Consider the following 21,080-nt stretch of genomic DNA (forward strand, 5'->3'; position numbering starts at 1 on the left):
ATGAACTACAGATATGATATAAAAAAAATATATAGTAGAACAACTTTCTAACTTTAAAGTACAAATGGTTAAGTCACCAGTACCTACTTACACACAAATTAAACAAAATCAGAATCAACACTCAACTTTTAGGAGAAGCAGTTTCAGTCCTGGTTTTACCACTTAATAGGAGAAAGATCTTACGTGGGTCCTTTCATTCAAGGATGATTTGAAAACCAATTCACAAAGTGAATAGCTTGGATGCCAGCTAAGAAGACTCTTCAAGGACCTTTCATACTAACTTGAAGTTGGGGAACATACAATTTGAGAAATTAAACGGTACCGCCCCTCATGCACACCCAGGTTACCCACAGTGAGTCCGGATCACACTGCAGTTCCTAATGACCTAAGTTAAGAGTCTCCTTTCTCCACATCTCTTATCCCGCGGTACTCGACATGGGCTCCAGAACACAAAACCAGCCTGTGTTCTCTGTGGCACCACCTGACTGATACGGATACCTAAGTGTGCACAGGATTGAGTTCAAAAGCTCTTCAACTCATCAAGGAAAAGAAAGAATAAAAATGACACCCTTAGTTTACACAGGCTGAACCTACGTTGATCACCTAGTACATCTTGAATTGGCTCCTGTTAGTGGTAAATAGAATACTTTTGTATTTGATGTAGAAACCAACAAACTTAGGTTAAACCAAGCCTTCACTCTGTCAGTGCAAACTATGTGTATTTGTGTGTAATGTGCCAGTTTTATATACAAATCATAAGTAACCTTTAAAATCTGAAGCAGTGAGTCTGATGTCTTCCTACTGCCTTGTGGCAGTAACTGTTTAATCCTGCTGGATGAAACTCGCTTGACTCCCGACACTTTGAGGCCAAGGAAGGTGCTGTTGAGAGCCAGGGGGAAGTCATGTACAGCCAGCCTGCTTGGAAAAGCCAAACGTGGACAAGATCTTTCGTAAGAATCCGAGTAGCTCTTGTCAACGCTTTCAACCTAGGTGACCCCACTAGCATTAACAGGATTGATTTTGAGGTAGCTACACAGTTTTAAAGATGCCATTAATGAAGATGATGGGCAATTTATGGTATAGCCGGTTAATGCCATTCAGGTAGCTGATTTTTTTCTCTTTTGATGAGAAGGAAAACAAGAAAACTCAACAAAATAAGAGCACATCTTCAGTTCACTTAGAAGTCAACATCCAAGGTAAAGGAATTCTCTGTCAGACTGGACGTCATTCCCATCCTCTGATACTTGCCTAGTCTCTTCTCAAAGAAGTTAGTCTTCCCTTCAGTGAAATAGCCTCCATAAAGTCAAATGGATTTTCTACTCTGAAAACCTTGCTAAAACCCAGCTCCAGCATAAGTCTGTCTGCCACGAATTCGACGTACTGCTTCATCAAAGCGCAATTCATCCCGATGAGCTCCACTGTCAGGGCCTCCGTGAGGAACTCGTGTTCTGTCCTAGCTGCATTGACGATTATTTCTTTGACTCTCTGCTCCGAACGTTTGTGTAGCAGGTGTTTGAACATCAGGCAGGCAAAGTCACAGTGTAAACCCTCGTCTCTGCTAATAAGTTCATTGGAAAATGTGAGGCCGGCCATGAGTCCTCGTTTCTTGAGCCACAATACAGATGCAAAAGAACCAGAAAAGAAGATTCCTTCCGCTGCGGCAAAGGCTACGACACGTTCTCCGTACGTAGCCTCTTTGTCTTCGATCCGGCGCAAGGCCCAATCTGCTGCCTTCTTTACAGAAGGCACTGTCTCACTGGCATTGAAGAGGAATTCCCTTTCTTTGGAATCTTTAAGTGTCAATGAGGAGACTGTCCATTTCAGAATGTATGTTTTCCACGGCAATTTGGAAGCCATAGAAATAACGGGCTTCCGTAATCTGAACCAAGTTTTCATTTACTATGCTATCACTTGCTGCAGAGAAAGCCAGAACACACGAAGTGAAACATCTCTCTTCAGGCTTCAGGGCTTCCCAGGGCTGAATGTCCTTGGAAAGGTCCAGCTCCTCAGCTGTCCAGAAGGAAGCCTCCGCTTTCTTATACATCTGCCAAACATCACGGTATTCGATAGGAAAGATGACAAAGCGGCAGGGGGTTTCTTTCAGAAGAGTGGTTCATCCTCCACCCTGGGGGCAGATGGCTTAGGGTTCGGCTTGGCGGGCTCCTGGCAGGTCCTCCTTGTGGTCCCACTGAGCGACGGGGGAGTGTCCTTCCGGTCCGCCAGGCTGAGCCCCTTCATAGGCGAGAGCTGGAGGAGATGCTGCTGCTGCAGGCCAGCGACAGTGGCGGGCGGGATGCCAGGTGGGGCTGCGCGCGGGTCGCGGGACGCCAGGTGGGGCTGCGTGCAGGAGCTGGGCCCTCCGTCTTTAAGTGCAGAAGTTTAACTGTTGCCAAAGAGGGGATCTTCAATAAAGAACCACCTGTGAGCAGCACAAATGTTCTGTATTCATGAATCCCGGCCCCTGATTACACATGCCTGTTGTTTTGTAACTAATTGCATGAGGGTAGGCAATCCATTTCCATGCATTGTAAGAGAACACTCTCAAAGGGGTAGTTGAATGTAGTAATAATGCCAACTGGAAATTCTTTTCAAGGCTTTTCATACTCATTAGACAAACCAACAAGGTAAGGCCTCATGTAAGTTATTTCCTTGCTAATGGGTTTCATAAAACATACACAGGTGGATAAAATGTAAATTTGAAGTGTTCTTCAATCCCTTTTGTACTGATTGTTATTTTCTGGGAAATGAACATATCGAGGATTTGGGGAAAGCACTTGGGAGTCGGAGACTCCCTCTGTGTGTTCTAATAAAAGGGTGTGTTTATTCAGAAGGAACAGACACACATCCATAGATACACACACACAAATGCATGCACACACATTGTCACTTCACCACCACTTCTACTGCCACCCAACCCCTCATCTCCTTGCCTTGCAATACAAAAGCAAAACCAAGGACCAATCTTGGGTTTTTTTTTTTGGAGGTGGGGGGCACTGGAGGTCTTCATGTTTGTATCTAGCATCTTTGTCCAGCCGTTTGACGGCTTGCTGGCAAGCAGTGAAGCGCTCTTTATTCTCAGTATCACTTTGGCCAGTTCCTTTAAGACCAGCTTATTCTCAAGTAGAGAAGATGATGACACATACCATCTCCTCAAACCGCTGCCTTGCTTTTAGATGGATTCAGCTGTATCCTCCAAACCTTTATGGGATATCAGCCATGCCCAGGCCCTGGGATCTCGAGGTACCCCCAGCCTAGCAGGAGAAGTGAGGGGCGTGGTTAATCCCAGAGGAAGGAGGTGAGGGAAACTCACAGAGGAACGAGGCTACGCTGGGTCTTGGAGAATATACAGCAGAGTCACCAAAGGGCAGGCGGAGCAGTGGGCGGGCGGGCAGGTGGTGAAGGGGGCAGAACTGAAAGGGCATCTTTAGGAGAAAGAGCTGGAGCGGGTGAAGTCTGAGATCTAGAAAGATGAGTGGTTCTCACTCTTACTGGCACATTGCACTTAACCTGGGGAGCTTTAAAGGAACCACTGGCTGCCGCCGCCCCTCAGAGATTCTGATCTGATCTGATTCTGCTCTAGAGTGGAGCCTGGGTATTCACATTTTTTAAAGCACTCCAGGGGCTTATAATATTCAGCCGACATTAAGAACCACTAGCTTATGTCTCTGAATGTGTGCTTTAGGGGGCATTTTCAGAAAGCATCCGTAAGAGGATGAAGTCTCCACCAAACTGGTTGTGATGATACAAGAGCCATGTGGACCCATGTGGAAATTGAGTGATTTCCAATTCCTTAACAGTGTCTGAGCAAAAAATACACCCTATCCCAGTGTTCCTCAGAGCGTGTTTCTGAACCCCTTCTGCATCAGAAAGATGTGTCTCGATTGCTAAAAATTTGATTCTCTGATCTCGCTCAGCTAGTCTTAAGCAGAATGTAGGGTGAGGAGATTGGCAATTTGAACGAATTTCCTAGGCAAAGCTTTTGCACACAGAAGTTGGACCTGCCTCCCCGTCAGGCCATCCGAGTTGGACCAGGGTTCGTAGGCAGCCAGGGTGCCGTAGTATCTGAGTTCTCTGACTTCTCCGTGCTCTACACTTCAGAGCACAAGGGCAGGGAAAAGCAGACCTCTGGGTGTAGTTCAGAAAAAAAGAAAAAAGCATCAGAATTTCTTTTAAACCAAGGCTAACTAAAGGCAGAAGCAGGTTAAAAACAGTTCTTCCTTTTCTTTCTGGTTCCTATGCTATACGGCAAGACTGGACTGTGGAATCATTATCAGATATTGTCATTGTATAGCCCACATCTGGGAACCTAAGTCATCTTTAAAATCAATATCTTGATAAATGTAGATGGAAGATGATCCCGCTTGTGGCTCTCACATGCTTCAGGTGTCCATTTCATGTTCATTTCATGAATGGATCATAAAATCAACAGATGATCTACTTCTTGTACCTGCTCTAGACTCTAATCACCACAGGCAGCACCTATGTTCTCGTTAGCATTATCTCTCCAAGATCCAGCACAATTCTTGGCCCAGACTAGGTCACTTAATGCGTATTTGTTGAATAACTGAATGAACGAATGGAAATTATCCACAGCAAATTAATTTCCAAATTAGTTTTCACTGGAATCCCATATATAAATCCCCCCCTCTCCCAGGGTCTTACAGGATTTTTTTTTTACAGAGTAAATAAATAATATAGGTGCTTAGTGATTTTTATTTATGCATGTATTTTACACACACACACACACACACACACACACACACACACACTTACTTCATCCCTTTACAAATAAAAGCCCTTCTTCTCAAACCATCCTTCCTTAACTGCTTACCTGAAAATGTGTTTTAGTTTCTGAAGTTTGAATGACTGGATTCAGATTTAACATTTTTGGGGTGACTGCTTTTGATCAGGTACTGCCCAAGGTGCTTTCTCTGATGATGTCTATCATCTCATGCTTTTTTTCACAATTTTAGAGGCAGACGGTTCCCCTGCTTGACAGATGAGAAAAATCAGGTTGCTTCCCCACCCCCATACATATCAGTGAATGACCAACACAGGCAGTAGTTGAACCCAGGTCTTTTTTGTGATTCTGCCCCAGTGCTCTTCCCACCTGCCCCCAGCTGCCTTCCTACAGTAAACCAAGCTCAGAAGCAGAGAAAACTTCTCCAAAGCACATTTCCCAAAAGGCGCGCTTTAGCGACCAGGTTTGTACATTACGTTGCTGACATGACAGTGGCTTGGCATGATAAAGTAGCGCATAAAAGGGTGAGAGCAGGAGGACAGGACCGTTGAGCATGGTGTCCGCTGAGTACCTTACACGCCCCACCCTGGACCCCATCCCCGACAGTCTTCAGGATGTAGTGAGCACTGGCTCCCTCTGGAATAAACTCATTCAGCCTCAGGGACTGTTTGGCAATAAAGTAACAGACAACTCTGCAGCCCTGATTCTCCTCTCTCTGCCCTCCCCCCCCATCCCTCTTCATCTGACAGGGAAGAAAAACAAAGACGTGTGTGGGTCACAGATGAGCCAAGTGTCAGAGGAGCTGGCTTGTCTGAGAGAATTCTTACGGAGAGGAAAGGAGAGATGTACCTGGCCGCTCTTCTTGGCACCCCTGTTCCTCCCGCCCGGCTCCCCCGCTGCCCACACCCCTGCTCCTCTTCTAGATTCAAAGAGGGAGGTTGTCAAACAAGCCAGGGGCTTAAGGACCGACTGTCACCTTTGCTCAGTGTGTCTCAGGTCCCCATGGCCCAGCCCAGCTGGTCCTTTTTCTTTCTTTGGAGAGGAAAGCTGTCAGCTGACACTAGAAGGTATTTGTTCTCATTAGCTGGGCCTGCCGGGGTGTGATTATTTGCAACCCGAGTGCTAAGGGCAAGATGCTATGATGAGGGCAGGGGTCCATTCCAGGGATCATCTTGTGAAGCTATTAGAGGTTGCAGGCACAAGCTCCAAATAGTTGTTCTGTTGATGCATCGGGGAACCTGAGCTGTTAAAAGTAGTAACAAAACCCAGGAAACTATCTTTAGAGGCAGTACCAAGGAAAGCATGTGTATCACATGCCTGCTTTTCTGCAAGGAACCTGTGAGCCCTTCTGGGTAATAGAACCGCATGTCAGTAGGTAAAGAAACAATGCATTCGTATATCTTTGTTCAGTTTTCAGGTAGAGCAAACAATTGTCCAAAGTACGTGCCAAAAGGAACTGTATCAGAGATAGAGTCTATAAGCCTATAGGGCAAACATATTGGATTGCAAAGATATAACATATTTACTGCTACAGGCTCTTACAGATAAGGTATTCGTTTATGACTCCTGCTAAATCATGTAGAGAGCCATTTTATGCGACCACTGTGCCACAGACTGGTTTAAGTGAGGGACCAGTTCGGAGGAAGAAAAGAAAATATTGATATTAGGCAGTTTTATGAGAATGTAAATCAAATCTAAAGTTTGCTATCCAAAAGGATTAAATTATTTATGGTATAAATTAAGTTTGGTACATTGTTCCTGATTTAAGCAGCATGAATAGTTCAATTCTTCTGTTTTTTTTTTTTTTAATTTGCAAGAATAAAATAGATGGTATATAGTTTGACTTTAAATTCACAGTTACAAATTGAAATGAACATTTAAAAACTGAAAGATTTTCAAGATTATGCTATTGGTCAGTTTGTGTCGGCCGAATAACATTTATCACCACTGTGATCGTGTATAAATAAAGTAATAAAGGAAAAAGTAATGGTACCAGTTACGGAAAATACAATTTATTTTGGACTATGATAGTTCTTAGATATGCTTCTTTAACTTGGGCTGGACTAAAAAGCAAAATACCTAAGAATACTTTTTCTTCAAAACTGTAGTTAGTTTCAGTGAAAGGCCTTTCTTTTTTACTTAATGTCAACAATATAAATTTGAGAAGGATTCTGATAGGGAAAAGAATCCTTCTTGTGCATACAGTTCAATGAACCAATTGTAGGTAATCTGATTCTAGTCATTTACTGCTTGTGGTGTAAATGTCTGCTAACCACAAGTTGATTGCAGCCTGTATTTTAATTTTCAGTGAGGCTTACTGGTGGCTCACTGTCATTAAGGATATGCTATTTTGTCAATATTGAGTTAAGAAACAATTAAGCCCCATGAAAACATTTTTACCGTAATCTGTTCCCCTATACTAGACAGAAATGAGCACACACAGTTCAGCATCATCAAAAATACATTTGTTATCAAGAGAAAGAGAAGATAAAGGTGTGGTCCTCAGCCTTAGGTTGAATGTGAGAATTACCAATATGATTACATGATTACACGATTATCACACTTATAATTGTGTTCTTGCCAACCTCCTACCAGCTGTGTTCTCTTTGAAATGAAAGAACACATCCCAATCATAGATACTCTGCAAATTTATATTGAATAAATGAATGAACAGCAATACCTTACATTTAAGATATTTAAATATCCTGACTCGGTCTTTAATGCTGTCAGTTTCAGTTATCACACTAAATGTTTACAGTTTACGTATGTATTGACTAAAAAATTCCACATAATTCACCTTTCTACCGTAATTTTATCAATATTAGCCATTATGGGTACATAATTTCAAGGTTGTGGTGAAGTTTAGTGACTCTTTGTGAAGTGTTTTTGAAACCTGCAGGTGAAAAAGAAATCGTAGTGTAAATACATGTAGAAATGATGAATGGTTATCTGGAGAAAATGCCAGATTCTTGAAATATCATGGACATGTTATTGGTTTTTCACATGGCCGTTAACTGGAATTGTGTCACACGCCCACTCCTAAGCCAGTCGCTGAAAGGGACTGGAATAACCAACACTGGCTTAGATTAATCAAGATTCACCTCCTTGGGCTGAGAGGGGCCCAGCTTCTCCTACTGTCACAAGCTGCCTGATACCTGAAGAAAATTAGAGTTCTAGCAATATATTAATGACAGTTATATTTGGTTGTATATTAGAAGAAACTCAACATAACAGTGCCTATTTTATTTCTCTCTCATATACCAGTTCAGAGATAGACAGTGCAGCTCCATGCATCATCAAGACCAGGCTCATCCTATTTTTCTGCCCCAAAATACTTAATATGTGACTTCCATTGTCAAGGTGGCTGCTGAAGCTCCAGCCATCACTTTCATATCCCAGCTAGGAAAAGAAAGAAGGATGAGCCCCCTTTTTATAAGAAACTGCCTGTAAGTCCAAGAAAATAGACTGCTAAAAACTCATTGGCCAGAAGTTTGTCACAGAGTGACAAGGGAGGCAGGGAAATGTATTTGGATGTGTCCAGCCAAAAAATCAGGGTTTGTGACTTAGGAGGAAGGGGCAAATGGGGGATAGAGTAAACAACTATCAGACTCTATCACAGGTAACCATGACAAGAGGGTGGCGTAAAAGAAGATGTGGAGTAGGAAAGCAGAGCATATAGGAAAGAATGAGTTGCCCCTATTCTCCACCATTCCACCTACCCCTATTGCAAGTAATTTTAAGCAGTGAAATAGTCACACAGCAAAAGAATAGGAAGGAGAGGCAAAGGACATTGTAAATCAGCAGTGTAGAAACTGTATGCAGATAATTAGGATCGTGTTTTACACCGTATCATTTTTTAGCCTTCTTAAAGTACTTTACATATGAAAGGATATTACTTTTCCAAATATGGAAATGTGAGAGTCAAGGTATGAATGATCTTTCCAGCCTAACCATTTTAATTAGCAACCAGGTCACCTTTGGAAAAAGCAAAGTATTACCTAGAAGGAAAGGCTTATTATGAAAAGAATCAGGTCCTCTGGAGCTAGAGGAAAGAGGAAAATAAGGAGCTAATTAGCTATAGTAAGCTGTGGGAAACTTATTGATAAATTAGAGTCCATGCATATAAAGTCTCATTATTATAAACGGCAACTCTTTTCTTTATTTTTTAAAGGTAGCCAACCAAGTTGTGCAAGCTCTGCTCACTCAAAAGGTAGGTCACTTTCTGGCTTTATTATTTTCAAAGTACTTATGTGAATAGATTGGAACTCACATTGTCAAACTAACAGAAACTATGATTGATAGCTACAATACTTTTCTATTTATTCACTTAGGTTAAAATTGTGTGCGTTTTAGATGGCATATGCAGTAACATCAATGGCCAATAGATTCATAAAATTTAAACTCTTGGGAAAGTAATAGAAAGCCTTTTGAAGATGAAAGATTTCCATGGGCCCACCCAGATGAGTTAGCAAACCTATCATTTTTATTTAGTAAATGCAAACATTAAATAAGTTGATGGATTCCTCTGACTCCTATAAAATGAATAGCCTGTGATGGGCTGCATTAACAGAGGCCTAAAATTCAGCAAGAGATCTTTGAGGTTAGGAAGTTTGTTTAACTTCTCTGGACCTTAATTCCTGTTACGTAAAATAGGGATAACAATGTCTACTTCCCAGAATTGCTGTGGTCGTCCTATAAAACGGAACATATAGAGTTGTTCCCCCAGGAACACGTTTGTGGTAAAGATAAAACAAATGGTGGTATTACATACTTGAAAGTTGCTGAGAGTAGATCTTAAGCCTTATTATCACAAAATAAAAAGAGAGAATTAACTGTGTGAGGTGAGGATGTGTTAATAATTTTGATCTTGGTAATCATTCTACCATGCAATGTATATCAAATTGTCATGTTTTACACTTTAAATATGTACAATTATATTTGTCAGTTACTCCTCATAAAGTTAGGGAAAACAACAAATGGTGATTTCTCAGCCTGAAATTTCTATACCTTCTCCTTTGTCATCTTCTTATTCTGCCTTCAGATCATGTTATTGGGGCAGAGTGGGTAAATGCAGGTAGTTGCCCAAATTTGATAGGTTTGGTGAATTTTACTGAACCTTTTGCATCTCTTCCATGATGTGTCTGAGAGGCTAAATTCTAATTCCTTCAAATTTTTTTATTCTGATTTACCTCTCTGTGAGATAGATTTCCTCTTTAAAAGAAAATCTTAGATCGTGTGGCATGTTCAGGAGGATGTGGCTAAGGAGAGCAAAATCATTTATGACATCTTGATTTTTTTAAATTGAAAACAATTTTATTAGGGGTTTACTACTTCTCATAAAGGTACTTAAATAAATATCATTTTAAATGTGTACTGTAGAGGCATTAGAATAATATTTTTGCTAGATTCTCTCCCCCAACTACTTCTGTCAAAATATCATGCTTCCTGCTACAAATGATTTTAACTGATTCAGATTTTACATTAAACTACATAAATAGAGAGAGTTGAGCACATTTATTAGGTTAGAATTAGGTTCCATTGTGAGTAACAGAGATCCAAAATAATGGTGGCTTAAATCAGATAAAATAAAATCAAATTAGTTATTTATTTCTCAGATCTAAATCTACAGGTGGACAGTACATGACTGGTATGATGACTTTGCTCCATAAAGTTGATAGGGTTCCTGGCATCCGGGCTTCCATCTTATTATTCTGCAGGATGTGGCCTTCATTTCCAGGGTTACCTCATTGTCCAAAATGGCTGCTCTAGCTCCAGTGATCACATCCACATTTCAGCCATCAGGAAGAAATGAAAGCCAAAGAAAATGAAGAGGCTAAAAGACACACACCTGCTGTCTTTTAAGAGAAACTTCCAAAAGTTTTCACACCTCCCTACTTATATCTCCATGAACAGAACTTAATCACACATCCACACCTAAGGAAGCTGACAGTGGAGTCTTTTTTTATATATAAATTTATTTTTATTTCATTTATTTTTGGCTGCATTGGGTCTTCTTTGCCGTGCGTGGCTTTTCTCTAGTTGTGGCAAGCAGGGGCCACTCTTCATTGCGGTGCGCGGGCTTCTCACTGCAGTGGCCTCTCTCGTTGCAGAGCACAGGCCCTAGGCACGTGGGCTCAGCAGTTGTGGCTCACGGGCTCCAGAGCACAGGCTCAGAAGCCGTGGCGCACGGGCTTAGTTGCTCCGCGGCATGTGGGATCCTCCCAGACCACGGCTCGAACCCGTGTCGCCTGCATTGGCAGGCGGACTCTTAACCACTGTACCACCAGGGGAGCCCGACAGTGGAGTCTTTATTCTGGGTATGTGCCCAGCTGAAAATTGATTGTCACCTTATTGTAGAAGAAGGGTCGAAACAGATGTTGAAGGGCAACTCGTGATTTCTGTCACAATGTATTTGAATGCCTTTTCTTTTTCAAAGGCTTTAATTTCTCAACTGCTTTCCTCCTGCTGGAAACTCGACACTCATTTAATTACAAACCTAAGGCATGAAGGGGCACTGTTGCAGCTCTGTGTGTAACTGTTGAAAGACTTCTCATGCCTGTCTTTTTTAATGGTGCCTCAGAAAAGAGACAAGAAAGCTGTCTGGTACAATATAAAGGAAAATGGAACCTTTCAGGTCAGCCACAAAAAATAGCTACACAAATTCAAGTAGTAACTAGTAAACAGATAAGTCTGCCTTGGCACAGTTAAGCAGTAAGACACAAAAAGATGTGCTACTGTGAGATAGCATACCTCAGGGATACTGTGAAGCAGGCAAAGATGCCTGGGCTTTCAGAGATTCCAGAAGAATCACGTTCTGCAGAAACATGCACTTCCCAGTTTTTCTAGAGACTGTAGAATTGCTACAAAAAGACAAAAATTTCTTTTTAATTAAGAGCACAATATAGGAAATAAAATTAGGTTTCTCCGAAAGCAGATGAGAAACCTAATTCTAAAGAGGGATGTAGCTGGCACAGAGTAAAATACAGAAATCTTGAGTGATTTATCCAAGTCACACACATAAAATCCATGAGGTAAAATTATAGTCGTAACCATACAGTTTTGGACTGTATCATTGATTATGACACAATGGCAAATCTGCCATGACTTCATATCCTCCTCCCTGGGCAACCAAAAAGGTATTTTTCTGGCATACCAGAAGAGATGCTATAAAAATCAACAGATGGGTTGAAACCCAATGATTAGTTACATACGATTGCAGGAAATAAAACAAAAGGGCAAGGAAGCCAGTAGATTTCTTAAAACTTCTGGAAGCATCGCCAGTCCTCGCTAGCAAGGACATCAAAAGTGACTCCAAATTTGGAGATTTCTCCAAATCAAGCTTTCTAAGAATCAGTCTTATTTTAGACCCCAGAATTTCCCAACTGCCAGGGACCTTAGTGTGAACAGTTAACCCTGAGCTTGTCGACCAGCTTTGGTAATAGGCTCAATTCACTGTAATGACATAAACTGTGTAGCCGTCACCCAGATTAAGAATGTTTTCATCTGAATGCCTTTTGGATGAAGGCTTGCAGTATTCAGTTTGCCACGAGACTCACCACTTCGTATTGATTAGAACTGGCCTGATTCAGTGAAACAATTATGTTACCTGTCTTGCCTTTCTAAGTATTTGATGTTGAGGTCCTCGGTTGGTCTGAGATGTGACCAGCCTTTTCCAGTAATCCTTTTCTTTTTACAGAAGTATTAGCATTCTTAGAAGAGATAGGGATATATCAGTGACAGACACTGAGAAGGGTTGTGACCGGGAGAGGCTGGCTGGTGGATGTGGTGTCCAGTAAGCTTAAGGGGAGGATTCAGGTGGCCCTTGACCAGCCATCTCACGAAGCAGCTGAGGCATGCCTTGTCTTGAAAGCCTGGTTTTGTGCAGAAGCTACGTTTGCAGGTGAGGAAACTGAGGCGTAACCAGAATAAGTTACTTCCTCAAGGTCATGTGGGTAATGAGGACCAGAGCCCAGGCCTCCTAACTGCCAATCCAGTGTGTTCCCATGATACACACTGCCTCTGAAATAGGAATACCAGTATAATATCACTGTACACGATAAAATCAGATTGAATCAACAGTACTCCAGTGGTAATATCAGTATATATCGAGCTTTAATCAACCAGCATCTCCCTAAATTTCCTTTAGCCTGGAGCTGGCAATGGTTTTGCTCTAAATGCATAAAGTAACCATACTCCATAACTACGACACAGCAGTGAAGCCAGAATCTCGTTCAGCCCCAGACACAGGTGAAACTTGTCAGGAGTACGATGTGTGGATCCTCCGGGGAAGTTGTGGTTTAGGATCATTAAGATACACAGGGCCCTTTTAGACCAGTAGCATCCCATCACTCAGTATATTTTCCCCTGGCATCCAGCTGTAATGCCTTACTTTATTTCAATTGAGAGTGGCATGCAGATTGCAAAGAAAACAGGTTGGGCTATTTCCTTGAACCCAAAGACCACTATACTTGCTTACATGAGATGAAATGTAGTCAACTCTTTGGCATTTTTTCTTCCTGATAACATTATACAACACATCCCCTTTTTTCTTTCTAAAGACACAACCTTATATTTTCAGTGGGGTCCTCCCCTTGAGGCCTGAGACATACTAGGGAGCAGAGAAAAAAAGAGGTTTTGGATGAGGGCAGATGGTCCAGCCCCTGTTGGGAGCCATGATCTCAGAGGCTGGCCTCTGAACAGGAGAGTTCTTTAGCTTCTAACGCCTTGCCTGGGGGGCATAGTCTAGTTCTCCCCTCTATAATCGACAGCATTAGAATAGTGGCTCTTGCACCCAGCCTCAAAATGTCATATGGGCCTTTATGTTAGTGGGTTCTCATTGTGAGCCCAGGGGAAGCACAGACAGCCGCTGACGCTCTGCCTCGTAGTCAAGGAAACTGTGGTTTTTCTCTCTCTCTTTCCATCTCTCCAGTCTGGCTGTGTTTATGTGTGTGCACATGGGCACACACACATGGCTTTGATTACGGTTTCTTGGGATGACAGCTGTCTGGCATCACTTAACCATCCACAGCTTGAGTGAAGAAAACAAGAATGTTAAAACAACACAGAATATTCCTTTATATCTACAAATTTTCTGTCCAGCTCAATTCTGTGGGTCAGTGATTGTAAGAGCAGCGTCACATTCCTGAAGCCCTCCATTGCCCCCTCTGCTCTGTACTGATCGAGATGAGCCACGAGTGATGAACGGTCCTCAAGGTCGATAAAGTGTGTTCCTGCTAATGAACTTTTACTGCCTTAAGTAACAGTAATGGCCATGGAAATTTGGGCACTGGTACAAAAACTTGCTTTAGAATAGATTGATTTTTTTTCTTTCTTTTTTTTTTTTTACCCGTCTGAAGAAATCTTTTCAAGTTATTCTCAGTTTTGCTACTAAAAACTGTTGCTGGTCTTCCTTACAAGTCTCCTTTCTCCTTGCAAATCCAAACTCATATGCTTCTGTTTCCATCCCCACCCACCCCCCGCAAGTGAGAATGATTGTGTTTTCCCACCCAATAGGTACTATTAATATTTATTTACCCACAATCAAGTTTTATTAATTGCTTAATTAGCAGTAGTGAAAACAGTTAGCGTTTGGGAGCAGGGAGTGTTATATACACGCTAAGAACAAAAATTAGCATTAGCGAGACACAGAGGTTGAATTCTAAATAAAGACAGCAAATTTAGCCTTTTAATTTGAGCAGCGCCTAGGCCCCCAAAACAGCCTCTGCTAAATGGCATGCACACACCCCCTGCCCCTGCTTTTACAGCTGCTGCCCTCCTACAGCTGGCACCCTGGTTGCCTCACCTGGACATGGCATTCCTTTGCTCTGCTCTGCATTTGTAGGCAGCAATCAGTTGAAAACATCCTACGCATCCACTTCCTTATTTAGCTAAAAAGGTGAGAAGAGTGTAAGCTGTGCACTGAGCTATAGCTTGGCCTGTCTCTTTGCCTCCTGTAAATAGAATGAATAAGCCTGGCAGTGATGATGCATCTCAGGTAAAGCCTCGGAAGCTAGACCTCTCTCTAGCTGCACACTTAGGTTGCCCCAAGGTTATGTAGGAAACAGGCGCACTCACCGTTGTGACTGCTGTTTAGGTCCTGGGGAGCAGAGCTGTGGACTGGCACCCTGTCTTGCTTGCAGAGACTTAAGTGAGGCCTGTAGCTGCCCCACCTCAGAATACATAGGTAGACACACAACAGTGTTGAGAAACTTAAAACTCTCTTTATCACACCATCACTAGAGAATAGAACTCATCATCATTAACCCCTTTAACAAAATCAGCACACAATTTTATCAAGCTCCTACTGCTCTGTGGGGTGCTGTGCTAGGTGGTGAAGGAAAAATGTCAGAACAATATGCTCGTGCTGGTGTTTCTGTGAGTATCTCCTCATGCCTTTGGAGGAGCGTGTCATCTGATTGACAAGATAAGTCCAGAGCCTGAAAGCAAATCAACACAGAGCAGTATCTCACATTAACTAAATGTCATAGAAGAGGCATTGAGGGCTTACTGGAGTTCAGGAAAGGGAGCAGATAAAAGCGGAGGATGCCAGGTAAAGGCGTGGGGGAGGAAACAGAATTTGAACTGGATGTCAACCGAAGAGGCAAACTTGGACCGGAAGAAGGAGGTGGATGAGAAGCAAAAGGGAGGTCGGGGAGGGGGAAGGAGGCAGAATGCCTGGTGTTTTCGAGAACAGGCAGACCCTTGTTAAAGAGCAGGGTAAGAGCATGGTAAGAGCAGAAACCTATTTTTTTTTTTTTTCAAATAAGGAAATAGTGTAAGATAAAGTTTGAAATGTAGAAAAGGGTCAGCTTTTGAAGAACCTTGCCTTGGGGCTTTATTCTACCGGCTGTTCCTTGAACCCCACCAAAGAGGGTGTAGACATGTCAGTGTAAGTACTGTCTTTATCACAAGTTAACTTGGAAGGCAGCTCCTGGGTGGGATTCTAGAGCATTCTAAAGCTCCCGCATGGCAGCCCCCCTCATGAAAGCTCCTTGGTGTTTGAACTATTCAGAAGAGCTGCTCTAAGGGGATGCTGAGGTCCGCTTCTTCTACTTCTTCCCCAACACTAAGACCAGAACATCCCCAAAGATATGGAAATCCACTAGTTCAGAGGATGGGCAAGTTTCAAGTGGCCTTATAAGCCTTCACTTCACAGTTGCTTCACTCCATCTAAATCCATCACTGACTCGGTTAGCCGCATTGAGAATTTCAACTCGTTTCCGCAAACGACAGAGGAAGCTTCCATCAAAAGTGATAGTTTCCATACGGTATTTGTTTTTCTCTTTCTGACTTACTTCACTCTGTATGAGAGACTCGGAGAAAAAAAAAAAAAAAGTCATGAAGAATCTAGGGGTAAGATGGGAATAAAGACAGACCTACTAGAGAATGACTTGAGGATATGGGGAGGGGGAAGGGTAAGCTGTGACAAAGTGAGAGAGTGGCATGGACATATATACACTACCAAACGTAAAATAGATAGCTAGTGGGAAGCAGCCGCATAGCACAGGGAGATCAGCTCGGTGCTTTGTGACCACCTAGAGGGGTGGGATAGGGAGGGTGGGAGGGAGGGAGACGCAAGAGGGAAGAGATATGGGGACATATGTATATGTATAACTGATTCACTTTGTTATAAAGCAGAAACTAACACACCATTGTAAAGCAATTATACTCCAATAAAGACGTTAAAAAAAAAAGTGATAGTTTCTTTAGTTGATCAAATCTCTATTCACTGTAAAAACATTGTCCTGTGGTTTGTGCTTTATGATTTCTTTTATGAAGACAGTGAAAAAGCCAGATATATAGGTGGAAGCTTAAATTGACGTTATATTGCTGAGATTTACCATCTTCAAAAATAGCATGCTAGATTAATGCATTTCTGATTTCAAGGTGCTTTTTTTTTTTTTCAAGTAGGTCTTCCCTGAACATAATAATTCTATCAGACAGTGGGCTGTGGAAGAAAACATTGAGTGTGACCTATTTCTGGGGGGCTTGAAGGCTTAAAATACTATTTTTTACTAATGTGCCTGAAATATCAGATGAAATATAGTATTAATATGCAAAAGTGTCTTAATGGTAATAGACTTTTTTTTCTTTCAATGTGTTTGTTGCAGGATCTAAGGGAGGAATGTGTAAAGTTGAAAACGAGAGTGTTTGATTTGGAACAACAGAATCGAACGCTAAGCATCCTTTTCCAACAGCGAGTCAGACCAACTTCTGATCTGCTCCTCCAGGTATGTGTTTCTGTGCAAAACAGTCTTTGCTACTGAAATGCTATTGACAGGAAGTGAGTTAACTTCAAAAGGTACCACTATCTCCATGGGCAAGACATACTGCATCGGAACCTCCATTCTCTCCCCTCTCAAGGGATGTCATTAAAATTGAATGTCTCTTAAATCTCTTGACTCTTTAAACCTAATTTTGATAAAGAAATGCATCAACAAATAATAAACAGGTAAAAGGAAACAATCAGAGGTATCAAGTGAAACCGGGGAATGGAGTCAGCAAATAATTGATTGCTCTGGGAACAAGTATTAGTAGTCTTGCACTCCCTGATAAGCAAGGCGGAGTTTTATGTGATGCGGAAGTACATTTCTTTATTTCAAACTCTCTGTAAGCAAAACTACAGCTGGGGTTTGTTGTACTTTCATCTCTCTCTCTCTCTCTGCAGCCTGCCTCCTCACAACCTAATACACTCCGCCTCAGTCTTTTACAGGTTCTCTTCGTCTAAGCGTTCTCACCAAACTCTTCCGGTTGCCTTCATAACAGGGAAAGTTGTGGAAAGGCAAACCATTTGAATCATTTTGAAGCTGCCCCCCGAGAAAGCACTAGAAAATATATCTGACTGCAGGGAGACATGTGGATTAGCAAAGGGGTCTAGAAGGCTGATCTTTGCTGTTTCCTATTTTTTTTTAATGCTATTAATGTTCATATTTGCTCAAACAAGCTCTAAGTTTGTAAAGGATAACCCCCAGCTGCCTGGTCTGATTGACTAAAGGAAAGGGGAAAGACAGAGATACCCTCTAGACTAGCCTGTCACCACTGTTGCCGCTAGCCATGTGGTGCTATTGAAATTAAACATTAATTTAAATTAAGTTTCTATGTCAAACTAGTCAGATTTCAAGTGTTGAAAAGCCACACATGGCCAGCAGCTACCATATTAGACAGTGTTTGTACAGAACATTTCCATCATGCTAGAAAGTTCAGCACTTTTCCAGATGGTTGAGACAGTGTTGCTAATTTACCCTCTGAACTTTGGCACAAACATCTTTCCCTGACTCCTCAGGGAAATAATGAGAAATTGCAGTTCACTTCAGAGAAAGAAAGATGTTTGGTAAAACCGCACATCAAAATGTAATCCTCCCCCGCACCCCCCGCCTCCGATGAAGAGAAAAGAGCTCTCTGAATTGTAAAATAGATCTCATCTCTTAAATTAATTTTCTCTCTGCTTTATCTATTAGCGCATAATTCATAATTTATGACTCATAAATTGTGTGGAAAAAAAATCATCTATCTCTATTCTGTTTCCTGATCCTGCCCACGATAAATGTTGGTCAGAGAGAATGTTGCATCTGTTAAAAGTTGTATGTCATTTGCTCTCTTATAATCAAGATCCACTATTGTAATCGCTTTTCACAGCTATTGCATGTTCCTGAATTTTTCCGTTTTACGTGTTTTAACTTGAGGCTTTTCTGGAACAATTTTTAAGGATCTACAGTCCCTGTTTGTGAATCATGATGGTTCATTTCCACAGTAAACACATGTGCCATAGATATTTAAGCTTCTTCATTGGCTGACGCAAATTTCTTAAATACATATCCAACTGGCAGGGGATGGTGTTTGCGCTAACAATGGAACTCAGTGTTTACTCCTTGGGTGTCTTCAGCCAACACACTGTTTCTCCCCAAATAGACCTCACTTCCAGGAGCCATTCTAATTTAAATGCAATTTGTAAAAGATGGGCTGATAGTAGTTCTGGACGTAGAATAATGGCAAGGATGATGCCTGCCCTCTAACATCTAAGGGCTCACAGTCATAGACAAAGTTGCTGGTTTTTCAGGTGGTCTGTTCATTATATGACCTGTGGTTTTTTAATTTTCTGGTGGCACAAATACATATCATGGAGCACCGGCTAAAGGAAAAGCAGTTTGAGCTTGCTCTGCACCTGTGGAAGCTCTGTAATTATTTGTTGAATGGAATAATGAATAAATGACCCAGATTCATTCTGCAAGTTGGGGAGTTACTTTACATACACCTAAGAGAGGTTTATACCCCTACCTCTTCTTCTGAATGTTTCCTGTCTTGTGTGGAGGCTTTGGAACTATGCAGCCATGCTGGTCCAGCCCAGTTTGTTTGAGGGTGTGGCTGGTGAGCACAGCAAACCCACCAGTGTGCCTGGTCCCGAGTATGAGAGATGTTACAGCTGCTGCCCGTGGACTGGAGACTCAGTACAGAAGATTTCTAAGTAGGTTTCTATGTATCTTAAAAAACTGCATTAGTTGTCATCTGCTGTATACAGCCTAATGATTCTCTACAATCTAAGTAGCCACCTGAAGAGAAATACAGAAAGAAGATTGTTGAACACATTGTGATTTTAGTAGATACATTGTAAGTTGTAGAAAAGAAAATAATTTATAGGAAATAGCTAATTATTTGTCCCTCAAAAACAGAGAATAAGAGGTTACATGGATATTCTTTAGCAAATTCTGATACAAGAGGAACAAAAGGATAGTTCTAAGGATTCGTTGACAGATTCTGGGAAACTTACAGAGGGAACCAGTCCATGATGGGAAAGGAAAAAAGTCTAACCTGAAATTTAAAATCTTAAGAATGGCCATAAACTTCTTTGTCGATTCCAGTTTCCAGAAAAGCATCTCTGGGACTATGGGTGGAAGCAAGTCAGATTAATAAGGGCCTCCATATTAAAATCAATAATTTGAGCTAAATTCTAATGGATTAAGAAACCAGTGTAGCAAATAAAATCTAAAAGTAACATTCTTAACGGAACCGGAGTCTATAACTAACCTTATTTGAACTCACTGGCCAGATTAACCAATGCTCACCATTTCCTCTTATAAATTATATTAGATTACACTCTCAATTTACCAAACATTGACAACTAGTTGAAACTCTCTACTAAGAGTACTTAATTCTCTTACCAGTTGAGTTGAATTTCCACCATGAATGAGTTATGTTTGTAACTCAGTATGTTCACATGACTAGTACTTGTCACGGTGATTATGAAATTTTTAGCTACTTTATAAACTGATGAAATGTGGTGCAAAAAGAATTGTTTCTATAAAATAAAGTTGAGTGCTTCAAAAACACTATAAAGGCACGTCCCTAAAAACGTTTGTGATCAAATGAAATATAGGTGTGTAACTGCAAAAAAAAAAAATGCGGGAGATGGGGAATTGTATTAAATGTAGAGGCATTCTGCTTGCAAATTGCTTCTCAGGTGGTTTTAAGTTCTTGTTCCACTATTAAGAAAAACAAAACCTAGAAATCACAGACAATGCATAAAGCATGTGTTTGATGCCCCCCAAAAAAACCCACAAAAGACATTGGAGGACTCTAATAATATGATTCCTAGGCAAAAAAGCCAGCCTTGGCCCTACCAAAAAAAAAAGTGCTAGATACTGTTCTCCAACCTTTATAGTGTTCACCAGTTTATCTCCATCACAGTACTTTCGGGTACGAACTATCTCTATACCCATTCTACAGATGAGGACACTTAGGCACAAAGAGGCTGTGTCACCCAGTGGTAATGGACAGACTGGGGATTTAAATCCATGGTCAGGGTCCGCTTCCTCCCTTTCACTTCCTGTCTGTGCTCCCTCTACGTGGAATACAAATGGACATGAGGAACACTTTTCTGATTCAGTACTCTGACAGACATCTTGCTTAACAGGCCCACCTGTGCTCAAATCAGTTCAGAGGGCTTCTGCAGTGTAATCGCCTACGATATTTACACATTTCTGAAAGCCTCTTGATCTGTAGCATCCAAGATTTTCCCCTCTCCTGTGTGTTCTGCTCTTGTCTTGCTTTGGACACCTGTGTTATCGTCATCTTGATAGGACATTATTCTCATATTTTCTGCCTAACACAGTTTATTCTTCTCCTTTTTATCTGATATTTCAAAGGTCCTATACTCATATCCTTGGGCCAAGATAGAAAGAAAAGAATGTTATAGTGTAGATTATTCTCGCAAACAGTTGAGAATCTGACAGCTTAGAACCAAGGTGTAAAACTTTGCTGTCACTTCTGAGAGCGTTGACTTTTTTTTGCTAGTGTTTTTATATTATTTCAGATGAGATGAGACGATTTTAAAATTATCTTTGTG

General features: G+C 41.5%; 1 protein-coding gene and 1 pseudogene across 8 annotated transcripts in view; one reads left to right on the forward strand and one right to left on the reverse strand.

Moving 5' to 3' along the window:
• The window catches only part of NCKAP5 (NCK associated protein 5), a 1,056,997-nt gene that overhangs the window by 866,335 nt on the left and 169,582 nt on the right, over positions 1-21,080 (forward strand). For all 8 annotated transcript variants that reach the window (XM_070046011.1, XM_070046012.1, XM_070046013.1 and 5 more), the window contains 2 exons: positions 8,913-8,951; positions 16,852-16,971. In XM_070046011.1, coding sequence (XP_069902112.1) covers positions 8,913-8,951; positions 16,852-16,971 — 159 coding nt within the window. The remainder of the gene's footprint in view (positions 1-8,912; positions 8,952-16,851; positions 16,972-21,080) is intronic.
• LOC115845701 (ribonucleoside-diphosphate reductase subunit M2 pseudogene) lies at positions 1,178-2,044 on the reverse strand (annotated as a pseudogene).

This window comes from Globicephala melas, chromosome 7, assembly GCF_963455315.2.
Source record: "Globicephala melas chromosome 7, mGloMel1.2, whole genome shotgun sequence".
Classification (NCBI taxonomy): Eukaryota; Metazoa; Chordata; class Mammalia; order Artiodactyla; family Delphinidae; genus Globicephala; species Globicephala melas.